At 35.0% G+C, this 22278-nt stretch overlaps 3 protein-coding genes across 3 annotated transcripts; all 3 read left to right on the top strand.

Annotated features, from left to right (window-relative positions):
* The first annotated feature begins 1093 nt into the window (after positions 1 to 1093).
* LOC117918174 (transcription termination factor MTERF9, chloroplastic-like) lies at positions 1094 to 2194 on the top strand. Its single transcript, XM_034834685.1, has one exon. The coding sequence runs from the start codon at positions 1094 to 1096 to the stop codon at positions 2192 to 2194; it is 1101 nt and encodes a 366-aa protein (XP_034690576.1).
* Positions 2195 to 13063: 10869 nt separating this feature from the next.
* Positions 13064 to 14233, top strand: LOC117918172 (transcription termination factor MTERF2, chloroplastic-like). Its single transcript, XM_034834684.1, has one exon. The coding sequence runs from the start codon at positions 13064 to 13066 to the stop codon at positions 14231 to 14233; it is 1170 nt and encodes a 389-aa protein (XP_034690575.1).
* A 2872-nt stretch (positions 14234 to 17105) lies between these two features.
* On the top strand, positions 17106 to 20017 carry LOC117917499 (rho GDP-dissociation inhibitor 1-like). Its single transcript, XM_034833799.1, has 5 exons — positions 17106 to 17504; positions 17804 to 17867; positions 17966 to 18187; positions 19036 to 19160; positions 19668 to 20017. Exons 1-5 carry the CDS (start codon positions 17271 to 17273, stop codon positions 19734 to 19736), a joined length of 714 nt encoding a protein of 237 aa, XP_034689690.1. The 5' UTR covers positions 17106 to 17270; the 3' UTR covers positions 19737 to 20017.
* The last annotated feature ends 2261 nt before the right edge of the window (positions 20018 to 22278 follow it).

Here is a 22278-nt window from a genome sequence, read left to right as displayed (position 1 = left end):
TTTCATTTTTTTTAATATATGATATCTTTTACGAAGGATTTGAATAATTTATTTACTTATCATTCAATTTCTATACCTGAAAAGATATATCTGTTAGGGTTCAAAGAATTTTTTCTATAACTTAGAAATTTGAAAAGCTTTTGCCATTGGATTGCATCTAATTGACAAAAGCCTATGTCTTTTCTCCCTTTGAAAAGATGTGATTATGTTCTTAAAATCTATAATCGAATCTTTTTCACATTTTCTACTCCTTTGTACATGTTTATCAAAGATGTCTCATGTATCTTTTGTTGTAATTGAATATGCATTTTTCTAAAAAATAGGGAGTTTTAATTAACTGTCTATAACTTTGTATATGATTTTCATTCGTTCCTACTTTTATCTTATGATTTCATTTAATTAAATTTCATCACATATATTTAACTATCAGCTTGAAAAATTTAATGAGTACTAATTTGATAATTTGGTATTTTTACATAAAAATATTTACTAATTGTATTCATTGTTTTTTCCCCGAGTTTTGCTTCATGGATGAATTTATGTTAGATGGGAACAAAATACCTCATCAATAATAATTTTATTCAAAATATCAAAATATTTAGATTTTCTCTACTATAATCAAAATTATAAATAACAGAAAAACTCAATTTAATATTTTATAATATTTATAATATAAATTATTCTATATAATAATATTTATATTATTTTAAAATTTGTCTTATTTATTATTTAAATTTTGTTATAAATTTAGTTGAATTATCATCTTAAAATGTCTCAATGTAAGGAATTCTATTCATGGATATTACATATTTACATTTGGCTTAAATGAATATTACCTTCCACATTTGAATTATTTTTAGAACACAGTATTTTCTCGGTTCTATGATTCTATCACCGTTGGGGGAAGAGGCAAAGTTCTGCGATCCGTTTGTTTCTGTAGAAAACAATTTTGGGACAAATTTTCTAGCGGAAAGTTTTTAGGGATGGCCGATATTGGTGAGTAATATAAAGCTTGTCCTGAGAAATGTGTAGTATTTTCCTCTGTGGAAGAACAGGGTTACCCCCAAGTTGGAGGCGCACTGGGGGAGCGTCAATGACCCAGCTGCATTTTCTGGGGAATATTACTCCATTTGTTATCAGATGTTTCTCGTCGTCCAAACAACATTCTTTTACAGTTTCTTACCTCATGAACTCATGTGGGTTGTCCCCAGAAACTGCTATTTCTACATCCAAGAAGGTGCAATTTGAAAACCCTGAGAACCCAGACTCTGTTCTTGCCCTTCTCAGAAACCATGGATGCACCGATACTCATATCTCGAAAATCGTAGCCAAGCATCCTCTACTGCTCTTAGCCAATCCTGAGAAGACCCTTTTGCCCAAACTCCAGTTTCTTGGTTCTGTAGGTCTCTCCCATGTGGATCTCGCAAAGGTTCTCGCTTCAACCCCAAGTATCTTGCGTATGAGCTTGGAAAAGACTCTGATTCCTACTTATAATCTCCTCAAGGGTGTGGTCATCGGTGATGAAAATGCAGTAAAGGCTCTGACGAAGCAGTGCCGGATTTCTTGTGGAAATGTGGAGAAGACCGTTGCTCCTAATGCCACGCTTCTGAGAGAAATTGGAGTTCCCATGGCGCATATCTCATTCTTGGTAACTAATTATCCTACACTGTGCCAAAAAAGGGATAAGTTCAGTAAAACTGTAAAGAAAGTTATGGAAATGGGTTTTAATCCTCAGAGACTGCTCTTCGTGAATGCACTCCAGGTGATTTGTCAAATGTCTGAATCAACTTGGGAACAGAAAATAAATGCCTATAAGAGGTGCGGTCTGTCGGAGGATGAGATTGTGTTGGCATTCAGAAATCATCCCATATGTTTCCAATTATCTGAGAAGAAAATCATGAGCACCATGGATTATCTTGTGAACATGGGTTGGCAGCCTGCAACCATTGCCAGGGTCCCAGCAGTTCTCTTTTTCAATTTGGAGAGGAGGATTGTTCCCAGATGTTCAGTGGCGAAAGTTCTGTTATCGAAGGGGTTGGTAAAGAAGGATTTGTGCTTAGGCACTTTTCTTAAGCTCACTGAGAGGGCTTTCATAGATAGGTTCATCATCAAATATCAGAAGTATGTTCCTCAGTTGTTAGATGTATATCATGGAAAAGTGGGCTTTCAGGAACTTGGCCTTGTATCCCAATGAAGCAGTAGCAGCATTTGGACTTTGCTATTGCAAGTAACTATCATTCCTTCTCTACTTGATTTTTGCATATTTGATTGCACCATGTCAACTTTACAGTTCCAACTAACTATTCTTCCTTCTTTAGACTCCTACTGAGTTTCCAACTCATTGGGTTTACTTGATTCCAGTGGAGTTGCAGTTTTTTTGAGTGTTGAAAATGTAATTGCTCTGAGCAGCTTTTGAAGTTCAGGGTGAAACTCATGTGTGGGGCCGGGTTGAAAACCCCTATTCCTTGATGGATGGTCTTTTAAAGCTGAATCAATTATATATGAATTTGGCTTTCTCTGTTAAGTTATAGTCATTAGGTGTGAGTGACATGATACACAGTAGGGGGACCAAGGCCTTCCATAAGGAGTACTCACAAGACTCACCCTAAATCCCGGCCTGCATAAGTATGGAAAGGGCCATGCTTGGAGGAGGTGCTGGGTTGCCCTACAGAGATCATCTTCGCAGGATTTGAGTCATCCTCGGCTGACCCCTGGGCCATCCTTAGATTGTAACCTGAGTACATTCCTTTACGCATTCCCTCTACTTATATCTTCTTCTCACACATTGCTTGCACCTCAGCACTGATCTAGGCCACCTTCATCCGGCCCCTTGAATTTTTTAAATCCAACTCTAATTCAAGTTCAAACCCTAGCTCTGGTCCACTCTAGTTCAAGCCCACTCTAGCTCTAGCTCAAAGGTCTAAATACTTATAAATCGAAAATAACTGTTTATCCAAATCCACCGGTGATAATTTCAACTTTAATTAACTCACTTTGATTCATTCTAATGCTACAAGAAGTTTTTATTATTCTACTTTACAAGATCTCCTGTGAAATCATCTAATTCAGTACAAATTTATATGTAGGAATAAATCAACTATACTCTTTTGAATTTATAATACATTTATATCTACTAATCATTCATAAAAATTGAGTTCCCAATCAAATATCTATGAATTTTTTTTAATAAGATTAGTAACATTTATTGAATATCATATCATCTGAAAAAAAACATATGTTACAAAAGTTACGACATAAATCCACTACTAACAACAAAATTATACTAACACTACGATGCATTATAGCATGATCTAATTTAGACATTTATAAGTTATTTATTTTTATTTATTTATTTTATAGAACTAACAGTTTTGGGTTATCATGCTATATTCCCTAACATGCCTTATATCACAAACCAATCTTAAAAGTCAAATAAAGTAACAATTTGAATTTGCAAGCCAAATAAAATCCAAATGATAATAATTGAAATATAAATTGTATTAAAACAACTACAAAATGATTTTTTTTTTTTTTTACTTGGAAGAATAAATTTTATAGAAAATATAATTCATCTTCATTTCTAAGAGAAATTAAAATTATTATTATTATCTACTTAAAAAGAACAAATTTATAATCACATCTACAAATGTTTTAATAGGCAAATCTATATCTCATTTATTTTCTTCTAATGATGTAAAAAATCTATTTCCATAAAGGAACATCAAAATAAGAAAATTCCTTATATAATATTAGTTTACCTTAGTTAGGAAGGAACCCTTATAAAAACATGACATGATATAATAAATATGTAGATTTTTATTATTTATTTAGTAAAATCTAATTCACTTTTATCTATCATATTTTCATGCATTATACTTTGTAAGCACTTTTACTTGCATTTTTTACATTGTACTTGATTTGACTATATTAAGAGTTGTATAGAAGATTCAAGTTATGACTTCTTTGCAAATAAATGACTTGTTCACAATCAATTCGTGGGTTTTGGTAAACCCATTAGAGGATGTAGTGCACCACCTCCTAATTGGAAGAATGGTTGGTTTTGGCTATCGAGATGGGTTTCTCATGATGAGTGCATTGATGTATATGATTATATATTGATTAGACATACTATGAGTCATGATTTAAGGCTATCAAATAGTCATGATCTCACCAAGCTGTTTCATTGTGTTATTTTTCAACCTTGAGATAATATTGAACTTGTGCTAAATTTAATAGCGGCTTTGACTTACGGGTAAGATTGTAAGTTGATCATATATTTTCTATGAATTAAGTCATTGTTGATGGAAATCAATAACAATAGGTATTCTCAATAGAGGCACCTTGATATCTTATAGGATTGAGACAGTGTGTCCCCTCGAATGATCCTAAGGAGGTGTGTTGAAAACTATGACTATAATAGTTCCTTAAGTGGAACTTGATATTAGCTCTTAGAGAGCTAAGACATGTTAGTTGAATGCACTATAGGAGGGTTTGTAACTCAAGGATAGTAGAGGTAGTATTGAAAGGATGATAACTTTCATCTTGTTAGACTACAAACACTAGTGTATGGGGAAATTGAATACAATGAATAGTATCACGGACTCGAACACATAGTGTTTAGTTGTTATTTACATAAGATATTAGAGTTTAGTTGATTCTTTGTAGTGGGATGTTGAATCAACTTAAGAAATGAATTATGAGGGAGTCAGTACTCCTATGAGTCTTTATGGTCCTCACTCTAAGCTCATATACCTTGTTGGCATGAGTTATAAATGTTAGATTGACTCTAGGTTCACTTTTGTGCATAAGGATGTTTTGATAATTACATAAGGTTACACAAGAGTAAATGAATAAGGTCTTTGGATTTGACTAATTAATTAACTAGTAGGTCCTGTTGGGCTAATTAATTAATTAAGACTCATTTTTTGTTAGATTAAGTGACTCAAGCTTTAGTGGTTTCAAGTCACTTAAGCCTAGTGGAAAACCCTATAAATACCCTCTTAGAGGTTGGGGTTTCCATAACTTTTGCTAGAGAATCGTTTTCTACTTTTAGAGAGAGGGTCATACCCTCCACCCTCTATTTCATCCCTAACGAAAATGTGTTAGGATCAAAGTTCAAGTCATCGGGCAAAAGAGTTTGGGTTCACGAGACTTCTGCAATTTCGTTCTCAATTTTCACCGCATGGATTCGATTTGGGAACATTTGAATGTAAAGTATGGTTTTTGTTAACACTTTCTAAATCCTTATAAAGTTTAAAAATACAAACTTTCCACTATACATAAGATTTAGAAATACCTAGGATAGTTTTGCATGTTCCTAACATGATTTGAGCTTGGGAAAGAAAGAGATCTAGGATTTTCCCATGAACCCTAAAGTTAACAATAGAGCCTAACTGGTAGATACATTTATAATTAATGAAAAAAAAATAATGATGACATAATTTTGATCATTTATACTTATTAGAATTTGAAGTTCATTTGTTGTCATGCTAACTAATGCCCCCATCATACATCTCAATGACTAATAACACATAAAACGATTATAAAAACCCATGTTGAATAAATAGAAAATAAGAGAATCAAAATTGAGTTATTATTTGTTCATATCGAGTTGTAAACCTTTGATGAGGATGAGAAAGCAAGAACGCAGAATCAAAAACTTTATATGGAATGTTTTATCCTTATGCTCCTGAATTAACATGTTTGCATTAAAGTTTCTGCTATTACAACAAATTGGTATTTGGATTGAAGATTTGAGTCAAAGAGAATAGAACACATAAGAAAAAGACAAAAAGAATTTTAGTAAAAGTGGAGTCAATTACTCTCCTTGGAATGTGATACAAAGAGAGCGCATCATGGAGAGATTGAAGATTGACTTAATGGAATTTGGTCAAATATGAAGATAATTGGGAATTGTCCTAAATTCTTAATTAATAAAGATTCTTAATTAAGGAATGAGGAAAAATCTATTTTAATACTAGGATTGATCTTTGGTTAATTTTTTTTTTTAAAAAAAAAACTTGAACTCAATTTAGATTATACTCAGCTTAAGTTTAAACAAACTCAATTTTACATTTTATAATATTTATAATTTATATTATTTTATAAATATTTTTTTTAGATTCTTAAGAATAAATAATAAATTATAATTACATTTTATGCTTTTTCATTTTTTTAGAAAAATATATAAATTTATTTTAATTATTTTTTATCATTATCTTGAAAATTTATCTCGTTTATTATAAATTGTGGTATAAATATATGAAAAATATATATTTTGGAATGAATTTCGATTCATACAACCTAAGCAACATGGCGATTTTCTTTTAAAAAAAAGATTAGATTGAGTTTGAATTAATTACCTCGAATTAGAGATGATACGGAATTAGGTTGGTATCCATTGATTATTAGTCCAGGTGGAGTTTGATTTTTAACTAAGGTGAAGTTAGGTAGTCGGTCAACTTGACAAGTTGTAGCCATAAATATAGATGCTACTTTGCATGAATATGACATTCTAACTTGAATTATTTTTTAGGATTAAAAGGATAAAATAACTCTCAATTATTATTATTATTCCCTTTTCAAAATAAAAAATACGATAAAATAATAATAATAATAATAATAATAATTATTATTATTATTATTATTATTATTATTTTGTTGTAAAAATAACTTATTTTTTCTTTTTTTGACCTACAAGTACATTATGAAAAGTTGAAGGACACCTAAAAAAAATTAAATTTAAAAGTTTTTAGATGATTTCATCCTTTGAAAAAGGTTCCTTCTGGTTTTATGGCCTTTTGGTTTCATGCATTTTTTTCCCTTCTTGGATGGAGTGTACCAAAACGCACTGCATTTTCTCGGTTCTGTGATCGTTGGGGAGGAGGCAAAGTTCTGCAATATGTTTGTTTCTATAGAAAACAATTTTAGGGAAAATTTTATGGCGGAAAGTTTTTAGGGATAGCCAACATTGGTAAGAATGGCAATTTCGCAGGTTTTTCGAGTCACCCGCTCCTATTAGAATGGGTATGAGAGCATAGAAATCAGGGATGAGACGGGTTCAAGTTTTTTTTTTAAACTCGAATTGGGTTCGGGGCGGGATCAGGTTTAGTAATAATATGCCTCGCCCCACCCCAAATATGAAATTACAAGTTTACCCACCTATAAATATTTGCTTCATTTGATCATTTCTGGTTTTCCTCTCTCATTTTATGTTTTCCTATCTCGTTTTAGGGTTCTCGTTCCTCTCTATCGCTAGGGTTGTTGATGAGAACACAAGCGACGACGGAGACGGAGCTGTCTCGAATCACTCAAGACGACCCCATCATACTAGATTGCCTCAACCCCATTTTGTACCAGCTTCTAGTGTGAAGAAATGGCTTCCACAAATCCCTCTCATTCTCGTTCTTGTCCCTGAAACTCATCCTTAATATGCAATCAACAGCTCAAGTGTTCGTCAAGATGCTAAAAGATGGTGTGTTTCAGATAGTTGGAGTACTCAATATAGAAATCCATTAGATAATCCATTCAATAATCTCATTTCCTCCATCTCTTCTTGATTCATCATTGTTTATCTCATATTCACAACTACTAGTAGTCTCATCAATTTACGCTACTTCCATTTTCTCCATAAGAATTGTTTTAAGTAATTTTTTTTCAAATGTTGATTTGTTTGGTTTGGAGTGTTTCTTTATCAGTTTCTAGGTAAAAGATGAGAGATTTGTTGGTGATATTTGAGATTATCCTTCTTATTGGGATCATTGTAATTGCAGCTTAATTAGAAAATTTGGAGAGTCCAAATGTACAACAGATCTGTAATCTGGTGGCAACAAGGTGTGGTCTTTTTGCTAATTTCTTTTCCTCATTTCAGTAGATCTGTAACTCACTGTTTTCCCTTATTTTGGGCAACACAAAGTGCATACACATACCTGGGTAGGGATGGGCCGAGAATGGGATTTTAATTATAACTTCAAAATGGGGATGGAAGTACATACCCCGCCTCGCCTCGGGTTTGGAATGAGATGGGAAATAACCATATATTTTGGGATAGGAATGGGGTAGAGGTGACCCGTCCCAAACCCGCCCCGTTGCCATTCCTAAACATTGGTGATCGTATAAAGCTTGTCCTGAGAAAAAGGTAATCTTTGCCTTCGTGGAAGACTAGTGCTACTCCCAAGTTGGAGGCGCATTGGGGGAGCGTCAATGACCCAACTGCACTTTCTTGAGAATATTACTCCATTTGTCATCAGATGTTTCTCATCATCCAAACAATATTCTTTTATAGTTTCTTACCTCATAAACTCATATGGGTTGCCCACAGAAATTGCCATTTCTACATCCAAGAAGGTATAATTTGAAAACCCTAAAAATCCAGACTTTGTTCTTTCCATTCTCAAGAACCATGGATGTAACGATACCCATATCTCCAAAATTGTAACCAATCTTCCTCTATTGCTTTTAGCCAATCCTAAGAAGACCTTTTTGCCCAAACTCTAGTTTCTCGATTCGGTAGGCCTCTTCCATGTGAATCTCTCAAAGATTTTGGCTTCAAACCCAAGTATATTGCACAAGAGCTTGGAAAATAATCTAATTCCTACTTACAATCTCCCCAAGGGTGTGGTAATAGGTGATGAAAATGCAGCAAAGGCTGTTGTGAGGCATTGCTGGATTCCTAGTGAAGATTTGAAGAAGACCATTGCTCCTAATGTCAAGCTTGTGAGAGAAATTGGAGTTCTTATAGCGCATATCTCATTCTTAGCAACCTTTTTCTCTATACTGGCCCAAAAGAGTGATAAGTTCAGCAAAGATGTCAAGAAGTTATGGGAGTGGGATTTGATCCTTAGAAAATGGTCTTTGTGAATGCACTCCATGTGATTTGTCAAATGTTTGAATCAAATTGGTACTAGAAGATTAAGACCTATAGGAGGTGTGGTCTGTCTGATGATGAAATCATGTTGGCCTTCAGAAATCATCCTATATGTTTCCAATTGTTTGAGAAGAAAATCATAAACACCATGAATTATTTTGTGAACATGATGGCCGCTTGCAGCCATTACCAGGGTCCCAGTAGCTCTCTTTTTCAATTTGGAGAGGAGGATTGTTCCCAGGTGTTCAGTGGTGAAACTTCTGTTATTGAAGGGATTGGTAAAGAAATATTTGGGTTTGGGCACTTTTCTTAACCCCACTGAGAGGGCTTTCCTAGATGGGTTCATCATCAAATATTAGGAGGATGTTCCTCAGTTGTTAGATGTATGTCATGGAAAATTGGGCATTCAGGAACTTGGTCTTGAAACGTATGAAGCAGTAGCAACATTTGGACTTGGCCATTGCAAGTAACTACAATTCCTTGTCTACTTGAGTGTTACTTTGAGTTCCATCACATTAGGTTCACTTGATTTTTGCATATCAGCACCTTAAGAGTATGTTTGGTAGTGATTTTAGAAAACATTTTTAACATTTTGAATACTTAAAATTTAAAAATTTTCAAGTATTAGAAACACTAGAAACACTTTTAAGAATCACTGTCAAACATACTCTAACTCTAGTGGAGTTGCATTATTTTTTAGTGTTGAAAATAAAATTGCTCGATTGAGTCCTTAAAAGCATGACATGATGTAACAAAGTCAAACTTGACTATCCTCTTGCTATTCCATTGGTATATTGACATTGATTTAAGCATTCGGTATATATCTCTTACATTATACATGACTTAGATGTATTAAGAGTTGTACGAATGATACAAGTCATGGATTCCTTATAAATAGATAAGTTGTCCACAATCAGTTAATTGACTTGGGCAATCTAGTAGATACTGCAGTACACCACCCCTTAATTGGAGGGATGACTTGTCTTGGTCGTTGAGATGGTTTTCCTATGGTGAGTACACTACTGTGATGCACACTGGACATGATCTACAGTGAACCATGATGCAAGACTATCAATTGTCATGATTCACCAAGTCATTATGCTACATGAACTCTTAACCTTGAGAAGATATTGAATTTGTGCAAAAGTTAGCAATTGCTTTGACATACAGATGAAATCGTCAGTTAATCATATATTCTCTATGGATTGGAACACTCTTGATGAAAGTTGGTAGCCACAAGTATTCTCAATAGAGACACTATAATATTTCATATGATTGAGGCAATGTGTCTTCTTAAGTGATTTAAAAGATTGATCATGAAATCTATGGTACCATAGCAATTCTTTTAATGGAATCTAATATATGTTTTTTAAGAGTTAAAGTACATTATTTGATTACATAATAAGTGAGATCTATAACTTAAGGATTGGTGAGGTAATTTTGATAGGTAATAACACTAACTTGTTAGATTACTAACACTAGTTCATGAAGAGTTTACATTGAGTGGATAGTAGGTTATAGACTCGAACTTCATCTCATTGTTATTTACATAGGATATTGGAATGCAGTTGATTTTCTTTAGTGAAATGTTGAATTAATTTCAGAATTGGATTTTAAGGGAGTCAATATTCCTATGGATCTTAGCGGTCCTCACACTGAGCTCATATACCATGATGACACGATTTATGAGGGTTGGATTAGTTCTAAGTTCACTCTTATGCATAAGGGCATTCTTGTAATTATGCAAATGTTGCACAAGGGTTAATGAATAAGGTATTTGGATTGGACCAAATAATTAATTAGATCACTTTGCATGGTTAATTAATCAATTAGGACTCGTTTTGGGCTAGTTTAAGTGACCCAAGCCTTGGTAGGCTCAAGTCACTTAAGTCTAGTAGAGAAACCCTATAAATACCCCTTTAGGGGCAAGGGTTTCCATCACTTTTGGTGAAAGTCGTCTTCCAACTCCAAAGAGAGAGAGAAAGAGTCAAAACTTCATCCATTTAATTGCCCACACTTTGGAGTACCAAGTTCGTGGTTTGAGTCATCAGATAGAAGATCTTGAGTGTACAAGACCTTTAGGCATGTTCTTCATTGGGAGGAATTGATTTGGAAACATCTAAATCCAAGTATAAGTGTTTTCTCAACTAGATCTTTATCTTAATATAGTTTTTGTATTTATATGTTTCCACTGCAATAGATTTAGAGAAGTTTAGGATAGTTTTACTTACACCTTACGAGATCTAGGGACATGGAATGAAGAAATCTAAATATTTCCAACAGTTATGTCTTTAATTCTATTATTATCAACAAAGTTTATCTCAATATTTTTTGCTTTTTGTGAGACTTAGTATAGGTCAACTAAATGTTATGACGTACAATAGGTATGTAATCAAATACTCTTTCGTACTACATTTGTAATATTCATTTTCATGAGTTTGTTTACCTTGTATATTTTTCCCATTTTTTGATAATTTCGCTTCAGTATTATTCCACTTTTGGTGGTAAGTGGCATTTTTCCTATGATGACTACCATGGTATTTGGAATTATGTTTGCTACAACCATGACTGTGTTGTTGACCATGTTCATGTCCACGACCACGTCTAGAATCATAGGATGAGGTGACATTCACTTCTAGGAATAGTAGAGTCAATTAGATGAAATTGATGGTTTTTCAATAAAAGGTCATTGTTTTGTTTAGCAACAAGGAGAGACGAAATCAATTCAGGATATTTGATAAATCTTTGCTCTCAATATTGCTGTTGTACATTCGAGGCATGGAGAATAGTAAATGTCTTTTCCAACAAATCTTCTTCAGTAACTTTCTCACCACAAAACTTCAATTGGGAGCAAATTTTGAATAACATAGAGTTATGTTCACTAACAAACTTCAAATCTTGTAATCTCAAATGCATTCAATAATAACAAGTTTTGGAGAAGATTACAGTCTTTTGATGGTTGTATCTTCTTTTAAATTGATCCAAAGAATAAAAGGGTCCTTTATTGTAAGATATTCACTTTTTAATCCTTCATCAATACGATGTTGAAGGAAAATTAATGCCTTTATGCAGTTTTACAGGGAAGCGTAATTACCTTCCTTATTGGTTGATCCAAGGTTTATGGCATCAAGATGGATTTTAGCATCTAAAATCCATGATAAATAGTTTTTTCCTGATAATTTAAGAGTAACAAACTCAAGTTTGGTGAGGCTTGACATTATTAGCATACATATATATAACACGTTCATTTGGTAGAGAGTTTCCATTTCCAAAATAGAAAAAAGAATCCAAAATTATAAAATCCACATTGAATATGATAAACTCAAACTAATTAAGATCCTATGTATTTTTAGATCAAATGATAGTTCGAAGAGATTACTTTTCAATGATATAAGTGAGGGTGTAACTTGAGCAGATTAGCCCACCCCAATTCGACATTTAGAAGAGCTTGGAAAATCAATTTTAATATTAGGATTAACCTTTGGTTAAGTTTTTAATAACTCGGACTCAATTTGGATTACACTCGGGTCAAAGAAAAATATATAAATTTATTTTAAAAGAAAAATTATTATTATTCTAAAAAATTGTTTGGTTCGATATTCAAATTTTGATATAAATGTATGAAAAATTGTTTTTAAAAATATTAGAAATAGATTTTGATTCATATAATCCGATCAATTTGAGTCTTGGTATCAACTCGAAGTAAAGTTGTTAGCCAACATGACGATTCAATCCGATCAAGTTGACAATATACATGCTACTTTGACCTCAATATGACATTTGATTGAATTATTTTTAAAAGGTTAATTTTGTTTTTTGAATTTTTATTATTTGATTAAAACCATGAAATAATCCTAAGGAAATTTTCTTGGAAAAATAATCTTCTCTTTTAAAACCTACAGGAATAATTCGAAATAGCGAAAGATATTTGTGGATGATGGATTAGATTTCAAGTTCTCAAGTGGGATATGGAGATGTTAGATGTAGAGGGATCTTTTCATCGACCAATTAGTTCTTTATTTTCTTCTTACATACTGTGTACCAACACAGCCTTTTCTCAGTTCTATGACCGTTGGGGGAGGAGCAAAGTTCTGCGGGCTGTTTGTTTCCGTAGAAAACAATTTTGGAGAAAATTTTAACGCGGAAACTTTTCAGGGATAGCCAACGTTGGTGATCATATAAAGCTTGTCCTGAGAAATGTGTAGTAATTTCCGCCGTGGCAGACTAGGGTTACTCCCAAGCTGGAGGCGTATTGAGGGAGCGTCAATGACCCAGCTGCATTTTCTTGGGAATATTACTCCATTTGTCATCAGATGTTTTTCATCGTCCAAACAGCGTTCTTTTACAGTTTCTTACCTCATAAACTCATGTGGGTTGTCCCCAGAAACGGCCATTTCTACATCCAAGAAGGTACAATTTGAAAACCCTAAAAACCCAGACTCTGTTCTTGCCCTTCTCAGAAACCATGGATGCACCGATACCCATATCTCCAAAATTGTAGCCAAGCTTCCTCTACTGCTCTTAGCCAATCCTGTGAAGACCCTTTTGCCCAAACTCCAGTTTCTTGGTTCTGCAGGCCTCTCCCATGTGGATCTCGCAAAGATTCTCGCTTCAACCCCAAATATTTTGTGTAGGAGCTTGGAAAAGAATTTAATTCCTACTTATAATCTCTTCAAGGGTGTGGTCATCGGTGACGAAAATGCAGCAAAGGCTCTCGTAAGGCATTGCTGGATTCCTTGTGAAAATTTGGAGAAGACCATTCCTCCTAATGCCACGCTTCTGAGGGAAATTGGAGTTCCTATGGCGTATATCTCATTCTTAGCAACCTTTTTTACTATACTGGCCCAAAAGAGTGATAAGTTCAGCAATGATGTCAATAAAATTATGGAAATGGGATTTGAACCTCAGAAACTGATCTTCGTGAATGCACTCCAGATGTTTTTTCAAATGTCTGAATCAACTTGGAAACAGAAGATGAAGGCCTATAGGAGGTGCGGGCTGTCCGAGGATGAGATTATGTTGGCCTTCAGAAATCATCCCTTATGTTTCCAATTGTCTGAAAAGAAAATCATGAGCACCGTGGATTATCTTGTGAACATGGGTTGGCAGCCTGCAGCCATTGCCAGGGTCCCAGTAGCCCTCTTTTTCAATTTGGAAAGGAGGATTGTTCCAAGGTGTTCAGTGGTGAAAGTTCTGTTATTGAAGGGGTTGGTAAAGAAGGATTTGTGTTTAGGCACTTTTCTGAAGCTCACTGAGAGGGCTTTCATGGATAGGTTCATCATCAAATATGAGAAGGATGTGCCTCAGTTGTTAGATGTATATCATGGAAAAGTGGGCATTCAGGAGCTTGGCCTTGTAACCGATTGAAGCAGTAGCAGCATTTGGACTTAGCCATTGCAAGTAACTACAATTCCTTGTCTACTTGAGTGTTACTCTGATTTCCATCACATTGGGTTCACTTGATTTTTTGCATATTAGCACCTTAGCTCCAATGGGTGAAACTCTGAGTAGCTTTTCAAGTTCATGAAGGGTGAAACCCATGTGTGGGAACTGGGAAGGGGGCTTGAAAACAACCCCTATTCCTTGATGGGGATGGTCTTTTAAGGATGAATAAATTATGTATGAATTTGGCTGCATTTTCTCTGTTACATTATATTCACTGTGTCTGTGTGTGAGTGACATGATGCCTACTGGGGGTTCCAAGGCCTGCAGTAAGTACTCAAAAGGTTCACCCTAAATCCCAGCCTGCAGGAGTAAGGAAAGGGTCATGCTTGGAGTAGTGCTGGGGTGCCCTCCAGAGACCATCTTTGCAGGGTTTGAGTCCTCTGGCTCCTGGGCCATCCTTAGATTACAATAACAGTGCTGAAGTTCAATTGAGGTTTAACCTGAGTCATATCAAATAACATACCTTAACAGAAAATAGGTCCACTTTACTTATCTTCTTCCTCATTCATTGCTTCCACCTCAGGACCTATCATAGCCACCTTCATCCACCTCCTTCCGGTACCCTGTCTTTCACTGGTTACATCCCTTATTCGGGTTCCTGGATTCAATAATTTTTCCTGCACCCATCAGAGGCATATTTACTGATGAGATTAAAAATTTGTTAGGAACCAAAATAAACTACTATCAACTCATCTAAGAGGTATGAATACGTCTAAACTGAGAGTCACTGTTCATCCAAATCCACCATGGATAATTTCTACTTCAACTCACTTTAATTCAGTGCTACAAGAAGGAAGTTTTTATTTTTGTACTTTACAAGATTTCCTATAAAAAAAATCATTTAATTCAGGCCAAGTTTATATGTAGGAACGAATCAATCATGCAATTTTGAGTTCAATATATTTATATCTATGAATCAAATTCATGAAAATTGATTTGAGCTTTTAGTCTCCCAATCTCATTGGATCAATTCATGGTGGCCACTCCATGTTAGATTTAGATGTGTTTGTTGGGAACACCCACCATTTTGAATGCCCCCATCTCATCTCCAACTACAACCACTTTGCAATTGGGTCAGCATCCCAATTTGAACCCATCTCATCTCCAACTACACATGCACTACATGAGCCATTACCTCATCCTCACCTAAAAACCCTTAACTATATCTATCAATGAGGTTGAGGCTTTTAATCAATCCCAACTCCAGTCACACAAGAAGAAGTTTCTATTGGGTTTTTCTTAATTATTATGTGTTTTAAAATCGTAAAAGTCTATCAAATTTAAAGAATGTAACATCAGTATTAAACTTCGTCTAGTTGACCCAAATCAAATAATATATATATCACCATTAGACTCGGTTCGTTTGATCTTATAATACCTTGAAACAAAATTAAACATTCACGGGCACGAAAATATCTACTCTTGAGAAATATTTCTACAATTCAACAACTTTCATAACTAAGTACCCTTAAGTCTCGAGCTTGACTCTCAAATGGAGGGTGGCGTTGGAATTTATTAGTGGGATGTTGAAACCCTAGAAAAGGGGGGTGAAGTTTACTATAATGTGAGAAAAATGCAGAGGGTATGAAGCATTAATGAGCAGCTACTTCTCAAGTGAATGAGAGCACAAGACAAATGCTTGGTAAGATAAGATTACTGTAGAAAGGTAAGGTGGGAAAATGTCTCTAGGACCATATAGAGATCACAAGTAAGCTTTGATTCATTTATTATATATATATATATTTGAATTGTTGAATAAAGTTAGAAAAAAAAATGATATTTAATATATAATATTAAAAAATGTGACCTTAATTAAATCTATTTGTTAAAAAAATTATTAGAAAATAATTTTAAAATTTTTTAACTAAATTTCAAACATGGGAACTATGAGAGTAGTGAAATACCCCCTGAAACTCAGTAAAAATACGATTTTGCCACTCAATGATCTGAAATGTCAAATTTTGATTGGTTATTGACGCTCCAACCCTTTGTTCAGCATCGTAGAGGAACATTTGTATTTCCGAATATCACGCAAGTAACGTAGGCCAATTTGTAAGTTGGGATTGCGAAATGGGGCCCACCATATTTTACTATTTGTTTTCCTTTTATTTCTTCCTCGTTATCCACTTATCCATACCATCATTTTCGCCCTTAAAAAAATAAAAAAAATTCAAATGTAAATATAAAAGGTAAGCTGAAGCCACTGAATCTCATGGCAAATTTTGCCTCACTAGTCACTACTAGCTTCTATATAAAATAATTACCTTTTTTTTTGTAAAAAAAATGACTACTATAAAAGAATTAGGATATATTTCCTATTTTTTATTTTTTAAAATAGAAAATAATTCTATATAAAATAATTACCTTTTATCTTTAAAAAAGTTATTTTTATAGAAAATAAAATGTATACCACACTTAAAAATTCTTTTATTTTTCAATAGAAGGTGAAAAAATTGAAGAAAAATGAAATAAAAATGATTCAATTTAAATATTTTTCATATTTTTATTTTCTTTAGTAAGTGTTGGTGTTAATTTCAAATTGAAGGAATTGAATGTTTGTGAGACCATGGAGGGAAGAATCTGAAGATTAATATGGAATCTGGGAATGAATTCAATTCAAATAGGAGAAATGCATGGGAACCGTAGGGGAAAATTGCAGTAAAAGGGGAAAAAATTTGAATCCGTTTGAACACAGTATACTTTTTGCCTGGTCAGTGGTCACTGGACAGTGAAACAGTAGGCCGACACTGCTGACATAAAGGGACAAAGACAAACAAACAAACATAGAAACAAGTGAGAAAGTGTAGGTGAGAGAGGGTTTGTGTTTTTAGATAGAAGCCCCCAACATTCATACTTATGTTCTGCTTGTCCTTGTGGATTGTTGAAGGGTTTTCAACCTTTTTGTGGATTGGTGGGCAGTAAGAGGGAGCGGGGGAGAGAGAGGGAGAGGGGGGGAGATATGGAGAATGGCAAGGTAGCAGAAGAAGCAGGGCCATCCTCTGGTGGGGGTTCAGGGTGTTCTTCAGCTTGTGGCAAGGGAGAAAAGCAAAGAGAAATGATTCAGAAGACAGATGATGCGGTTGTTGGGAATGATGATTGTGATGGCGATGATGATGATGATGATGATGATAGAGATGATGGTTTTGTTCCTGGCCCTCTTATTCCCCTCAAAGAACAGCTTGAGAAAGACAAGGTTTTTTCTTCTGTTTTTTCTTTTCTTCTCAACTTTTCTATTTGAATTTGTTTGGATTTTGGGTCTGGCTTGATCATAAGATTGAATGAATAGATGGGTTTTTGTTTGTTTATTTATTCATGGAATCTCATAAACCCCATTTGACATGTTGGGGTTTCCTTTTCAACTTTGTGCTCTGTTTGGTTGCTGAGAAAAATGGAGGGGAAAGAAAAGCAAACTAGATTTTTTTTTCTCTATTTTTTTAAGGTGTACTTGGGTTTTATATATATTTCATTTTCAAACTGAATTCTACTTTCCAGGAGGATGAGAGCTTGAGGAGATGGAAGGAGAAGCTTTTAGGCTGCCTTGAGGAAGATTTTAATGGTTGGTCTTAGGGAACCGCATATTCCCTAGTTCATTTTCCCATCAGAATTTCCCAATTTTGGATTCTATTTCATGAAGTTGTTTTCCTTTTTCTTTAGGCCAAATGGATCCTGAAGTCAGATTCCACTCCATAGGATTGGTCTCAGAGGATCTTGAGGAAATCAATGCTCCCTTGCCTGTCCATGAAAGTCAGAAAAATGATTTTCTCTTTATCCTCAAAGAGGGATCTCATTACCGGCGTAAGCTAACATTCACTGTTCTTCACAACATTGTCTCTGGCCTGACCTACTCCAACACGGTATGGAAAGGTGGATTCCAAGGTGAATAATCCCTTTCCCACTGCTTATTCTGAGGTCTGCAATATTCATAGCTGATGGATTAATCACAATTGCAATTCTTGATATTGTAATGAATTTGTATTAGTGCCAACTTTGGTTTGTCTAGTGAGCACCTCACAAGGTAGGGCTAATTCATGGGATGAGTTTCAATGATCAGAAACAAAATAAGCCAAAAGTGATTTCAGAGTGACAACGCTCACAATAGTAAAAGTTTGGATTGAGTTTGCGCCATTCAAGTAGCGAATTCTAGCCAATTTTTGGCTTGACCCAAGTCTGAATTTGAAACTTCATAATCAAGTCTCAAAACTTGATAGATTTGATCTAAGGAAAATGCTCTTTTTAGTGATGATTTGCTTCCAAAGGTGAGGCATGGTCATGTCAGTATGGCACTAAGGGGAGAAGTGCTGATCCTCACGAGTAGGTATTGGCTTCCCTCGGTGTCAATTGGGTTTTATAGCATTTTTCCCTTTTCCAGTATCTTATAAAAAATTTATTTTCTTGAGAGTTGTTTCTCTGAGTTCTTGAATGTTGGAACTTGTCTCTGAATTTTTTGGGAATTATTTTCTCTTTTCTCCCTCCTTTTCCAAGTAGTTGTTGAATTCCAAACATAATTTAATCGAATACCTATTTTCATCTCACAAGTGGATTTGTTTCTCCATTGTTCATGATATGATGAAGCTTGTGAGAACTGAGAAGAGGAAGGTTTGCCTGGTAATTTGCATACTGTTTGATCATGAATAACTGAACTCAATATGTATGACTAATAGCTCTCTCATTATCATTTTCCCTAGACAAATTATAATTTATTAAACTTTCTGTTTTGGTTTCAGTTTATGAAAGCAAGGGAATGTTGGGTACATTTGCTCCTCAGCGCGAGCCATATGTGGTTACCTTGGACGATGAAACTACTCCTTCTGGGGTGCTTGCAAGGGGAACTTACTCTGCAAAGCTTAAGGTATGTTCAAATGGTGTGCATTTGCAAGCTTAGTCAATAATCAAGATTCTAACATTTTGAACTGCTCCAAGATTGAAAACAAGAGACAAAAGGCCCAAAATCTCTTGGCTATGTTTGGTTCTCGGAGATTTTGAGGATAATGCGAGGAAAAGACAATAAGGGGGAAAAGTAGAAGGAAAGAACAAGTGAAGGAAAATAAAAAATAGATTTAAAGTCGATAAATCATTTTTATATGTTACTTCAAGCTCATTTCACTTATTTTAACCCTTCTATATTTGACTTAGTGCTCCTTGTATTATCACTTGATGTTTGAAAAACTATGTGATCTCTAAACAAATTTGAAGGGGGGAAAAATCTTGTTTAGTTACTAAGTGTGACTCTGTGCTCTTTTTATGGTTACTCGACATTTGAAAATCATTGGTCCTAGAAAATTTTAGGGGAAAGGAATTCTAATGTTGCGCATATACTGGAATGCTTCATTAACCCATTGTTTCTGTGTGGCAACAGTTCCAAGATGATGACCGAAGATGCCATATGGAGCTCAAGTATTCCTTCCAGATCAAGAAGAGAAGCTAGTTGAGGATCTGTTAATTTTTTTTTTTTTTTTGCCCAGGTTCACAAAAACTGTTGAAACAATGGTGAAATTATTGAGTAAACATTGCATTCTAGGCATAACACAAAATGTAGAATCGGGTCTCAGTTACTGTTTCAGGACGTCCAGCTACACCATACCATGAACATTAGATGTACTTCCTGCCATCATCAATCTTTATTGAAATGTATTTTGAACTATTTGAAGTGGTTCTCAACTTCCTTTTTAACATTGATGCATCGAAATTATCTTGATTGCTTCCTCAGTTTTCGTTTGTGAGTGCCCTTTGAGATTGCTTAGATACTGGTTTTATTACTGCCCTGCCGATGAACATGCAACTTGATTTTGATTTGCCAACAGAAAGAGGAGAAGAATTTTAGGAATTCTACGAAATTATATTTACCACCACCCCCACCCCCCAGGTGTTGTCACATGTATCATGCATCTTTAGCACATGCCAGCAAGGAGAACTTCTTACAACTGCGCTCAAATATTGCCTCAACTAATGCTATTATCTCTAACATTCCCCTTGAGCTAAGCAAGGAGGATGACACCACATTTAGCTTGTTCCAAAGCCGATCAAAATGAGTGGAGTGACTTTGTGACAATTTCTGTAGTCTGGTTGAGAGTTAGGACATGTTGAATTGCTGAAGTATTGGCGAACACCCTCTCTCTAACAAAATAAAGGGCTAGCACTGTGTTTAGTTCTCGAGTGAAGAACAAGGTTAGCACTTAGAGAAACGATGCTGAAGTTGTCATACAACAGAATTGGTGTTCTGGTTTACATGATTCTGAGTTCTTTCAAGAGAGATTCAACCAAGCAACTTTAGCTGCTGCATTTTCCAAGCTTTCTATACTCTGCCTGCCTCAATGCTTCACCTTGAGATTGCATGTAGTTTCTTAGAACTCCAAAAACACTCGATTTTGCCAAGAAAGATGTAGTAGCCTGACGTGGATTTTGACATCTGGGTTAATGGCCCAATTTGCATCAGAATAGCCAGTCAGAAACAAAGTCTCTGACTTTGGGAGATGCAAGCCATGATTGACGGTCCCTCTCAAGTACCCCAATATCCTTTTGATGGCTTTCCTATGTGTGTCCAAAGGGTTTTACGTAAATTGTAGAACTTATTTACTGTAGAGCCCTTGCTATCCTTCTATACAAAATTGCATCTTCAAAGGGACCATCATTTCTCATAGAAAATTGAACTCCACTAGCCATTGGCGTTGAAATTGCTTTCGTATTTGCCATTTTTTTTCTTTGTAGAGCAGATCATTAATATATTTCCCTTGCGGTGAAAGTAGCAAACCTCCATCTTTAGTATGGCTTACTTCTATTTCCAAAAGTAGTTTAGGCAACCTTAGTCCTTGAGAGAGATTCTTATTCATGTAAGCAATGAGTGTGTTTATTTCTGCTAGATCACCCCCAGTCACCAATATGTCATCGACACTAACCGAAACATAGATGCTACAAGCTTTACTAAAATTCATATATAAAGATTGATAAGCTCTTGATGACTGGAATCGAAGTTGCATTAAAGATAGTCTCAGTCTTTCAAACGAAGCTTGATGGACTAGTTTTAACCCATATAGAGCCCTATTTAGTCTGCATACCAACTGCTTCTCTTCATGACGTTTCTTAAACCCAGGTGGAATGCTATTAAGAAAGGCTTCATGGAATCCAGTTGTCTTATTCCCCAATTTCAAGATAATGCAATTGTCAAAACCACTGGGTTAGTTACTAGTTTGACTAATGGACTATATGTATCAGAAAAATCAAAACCAATCGTCTGATGGTAACCTCTTGTTTCTAATTTGGCTTCATATCTAGCTATAGCACCATTTGAATTCTTTTTAATCTCTCGTGTACCGATTCACATTCCACAATTTTCTTGTCAGAAAGTCATGACATCAAAGTCCAGGTTTTATTCTTCAATAAAGCATCGGTTCTTGCTTCACAGCAGCTTTCCAGTTTGCATCCTGTAATGCTCCACTGATTGTAGTTGGTTTTGTATGCTTCTCTGATGGTTGATTGGGTTCACATGGAAAAGTGTTTCCATCAAAGCTGACATGCCTAGAAATGTCCAGTCTTCCAATTGGATCAACGCAGTTATGATCAAATATCTTGAACAAGGAATAGTCAAACTTATTATAAAACAACTTACTCCAAAGCTGAATTTTCCATGAAGGACTGGTGTTAGCTACATGCTGATAAGGTACACTGTAGAGGAGTAGACACCATCCCAGAATTTTAATGGTAGAGATGCTTGAGCAATAGAGCAAGTAAGGCGAGGTCTGACTCCATTGATAGTAGGAATTAACTTAGGAGGACAAACAGAGGTTCCATCAATGAAACCTTCAAGGCCAAAACCATGAATTGGTACCATGATCTGTTGATGCCATATCATAAAATTTCCATCATCAAGACAAACAGCAACAAATTGATTTGCTGGGTTAAGTCCCAGTCCTTCAGGTGTTACCACATGTCTCTTGCAAAAAAACATCTTCTGCACATGCTAGCAAGGAGAA

Source organism: Vitis riparia, chromosome 7 (assembly GCF_004353265.1).
Source record: "Vitis riparia cultivar Riparia Gloire de Montpellier isolate 1030 chromosome 7, EGFV_Vit.rip_1.0, whole genome shotgun sequence".
Taxonomy (NCBI): domain Eukaryota; kingdom Viridiplantae; phylum Streptophyta; class Magnoliopsida; order Vitales; family Vitaceae; genus Vitis; species Vitis riparia.
The sequence above is the reverse complement of the archived record's forward strand: the minus strand, read 5'-3'. Positions and strand labels throughout refer to the sequence as shown.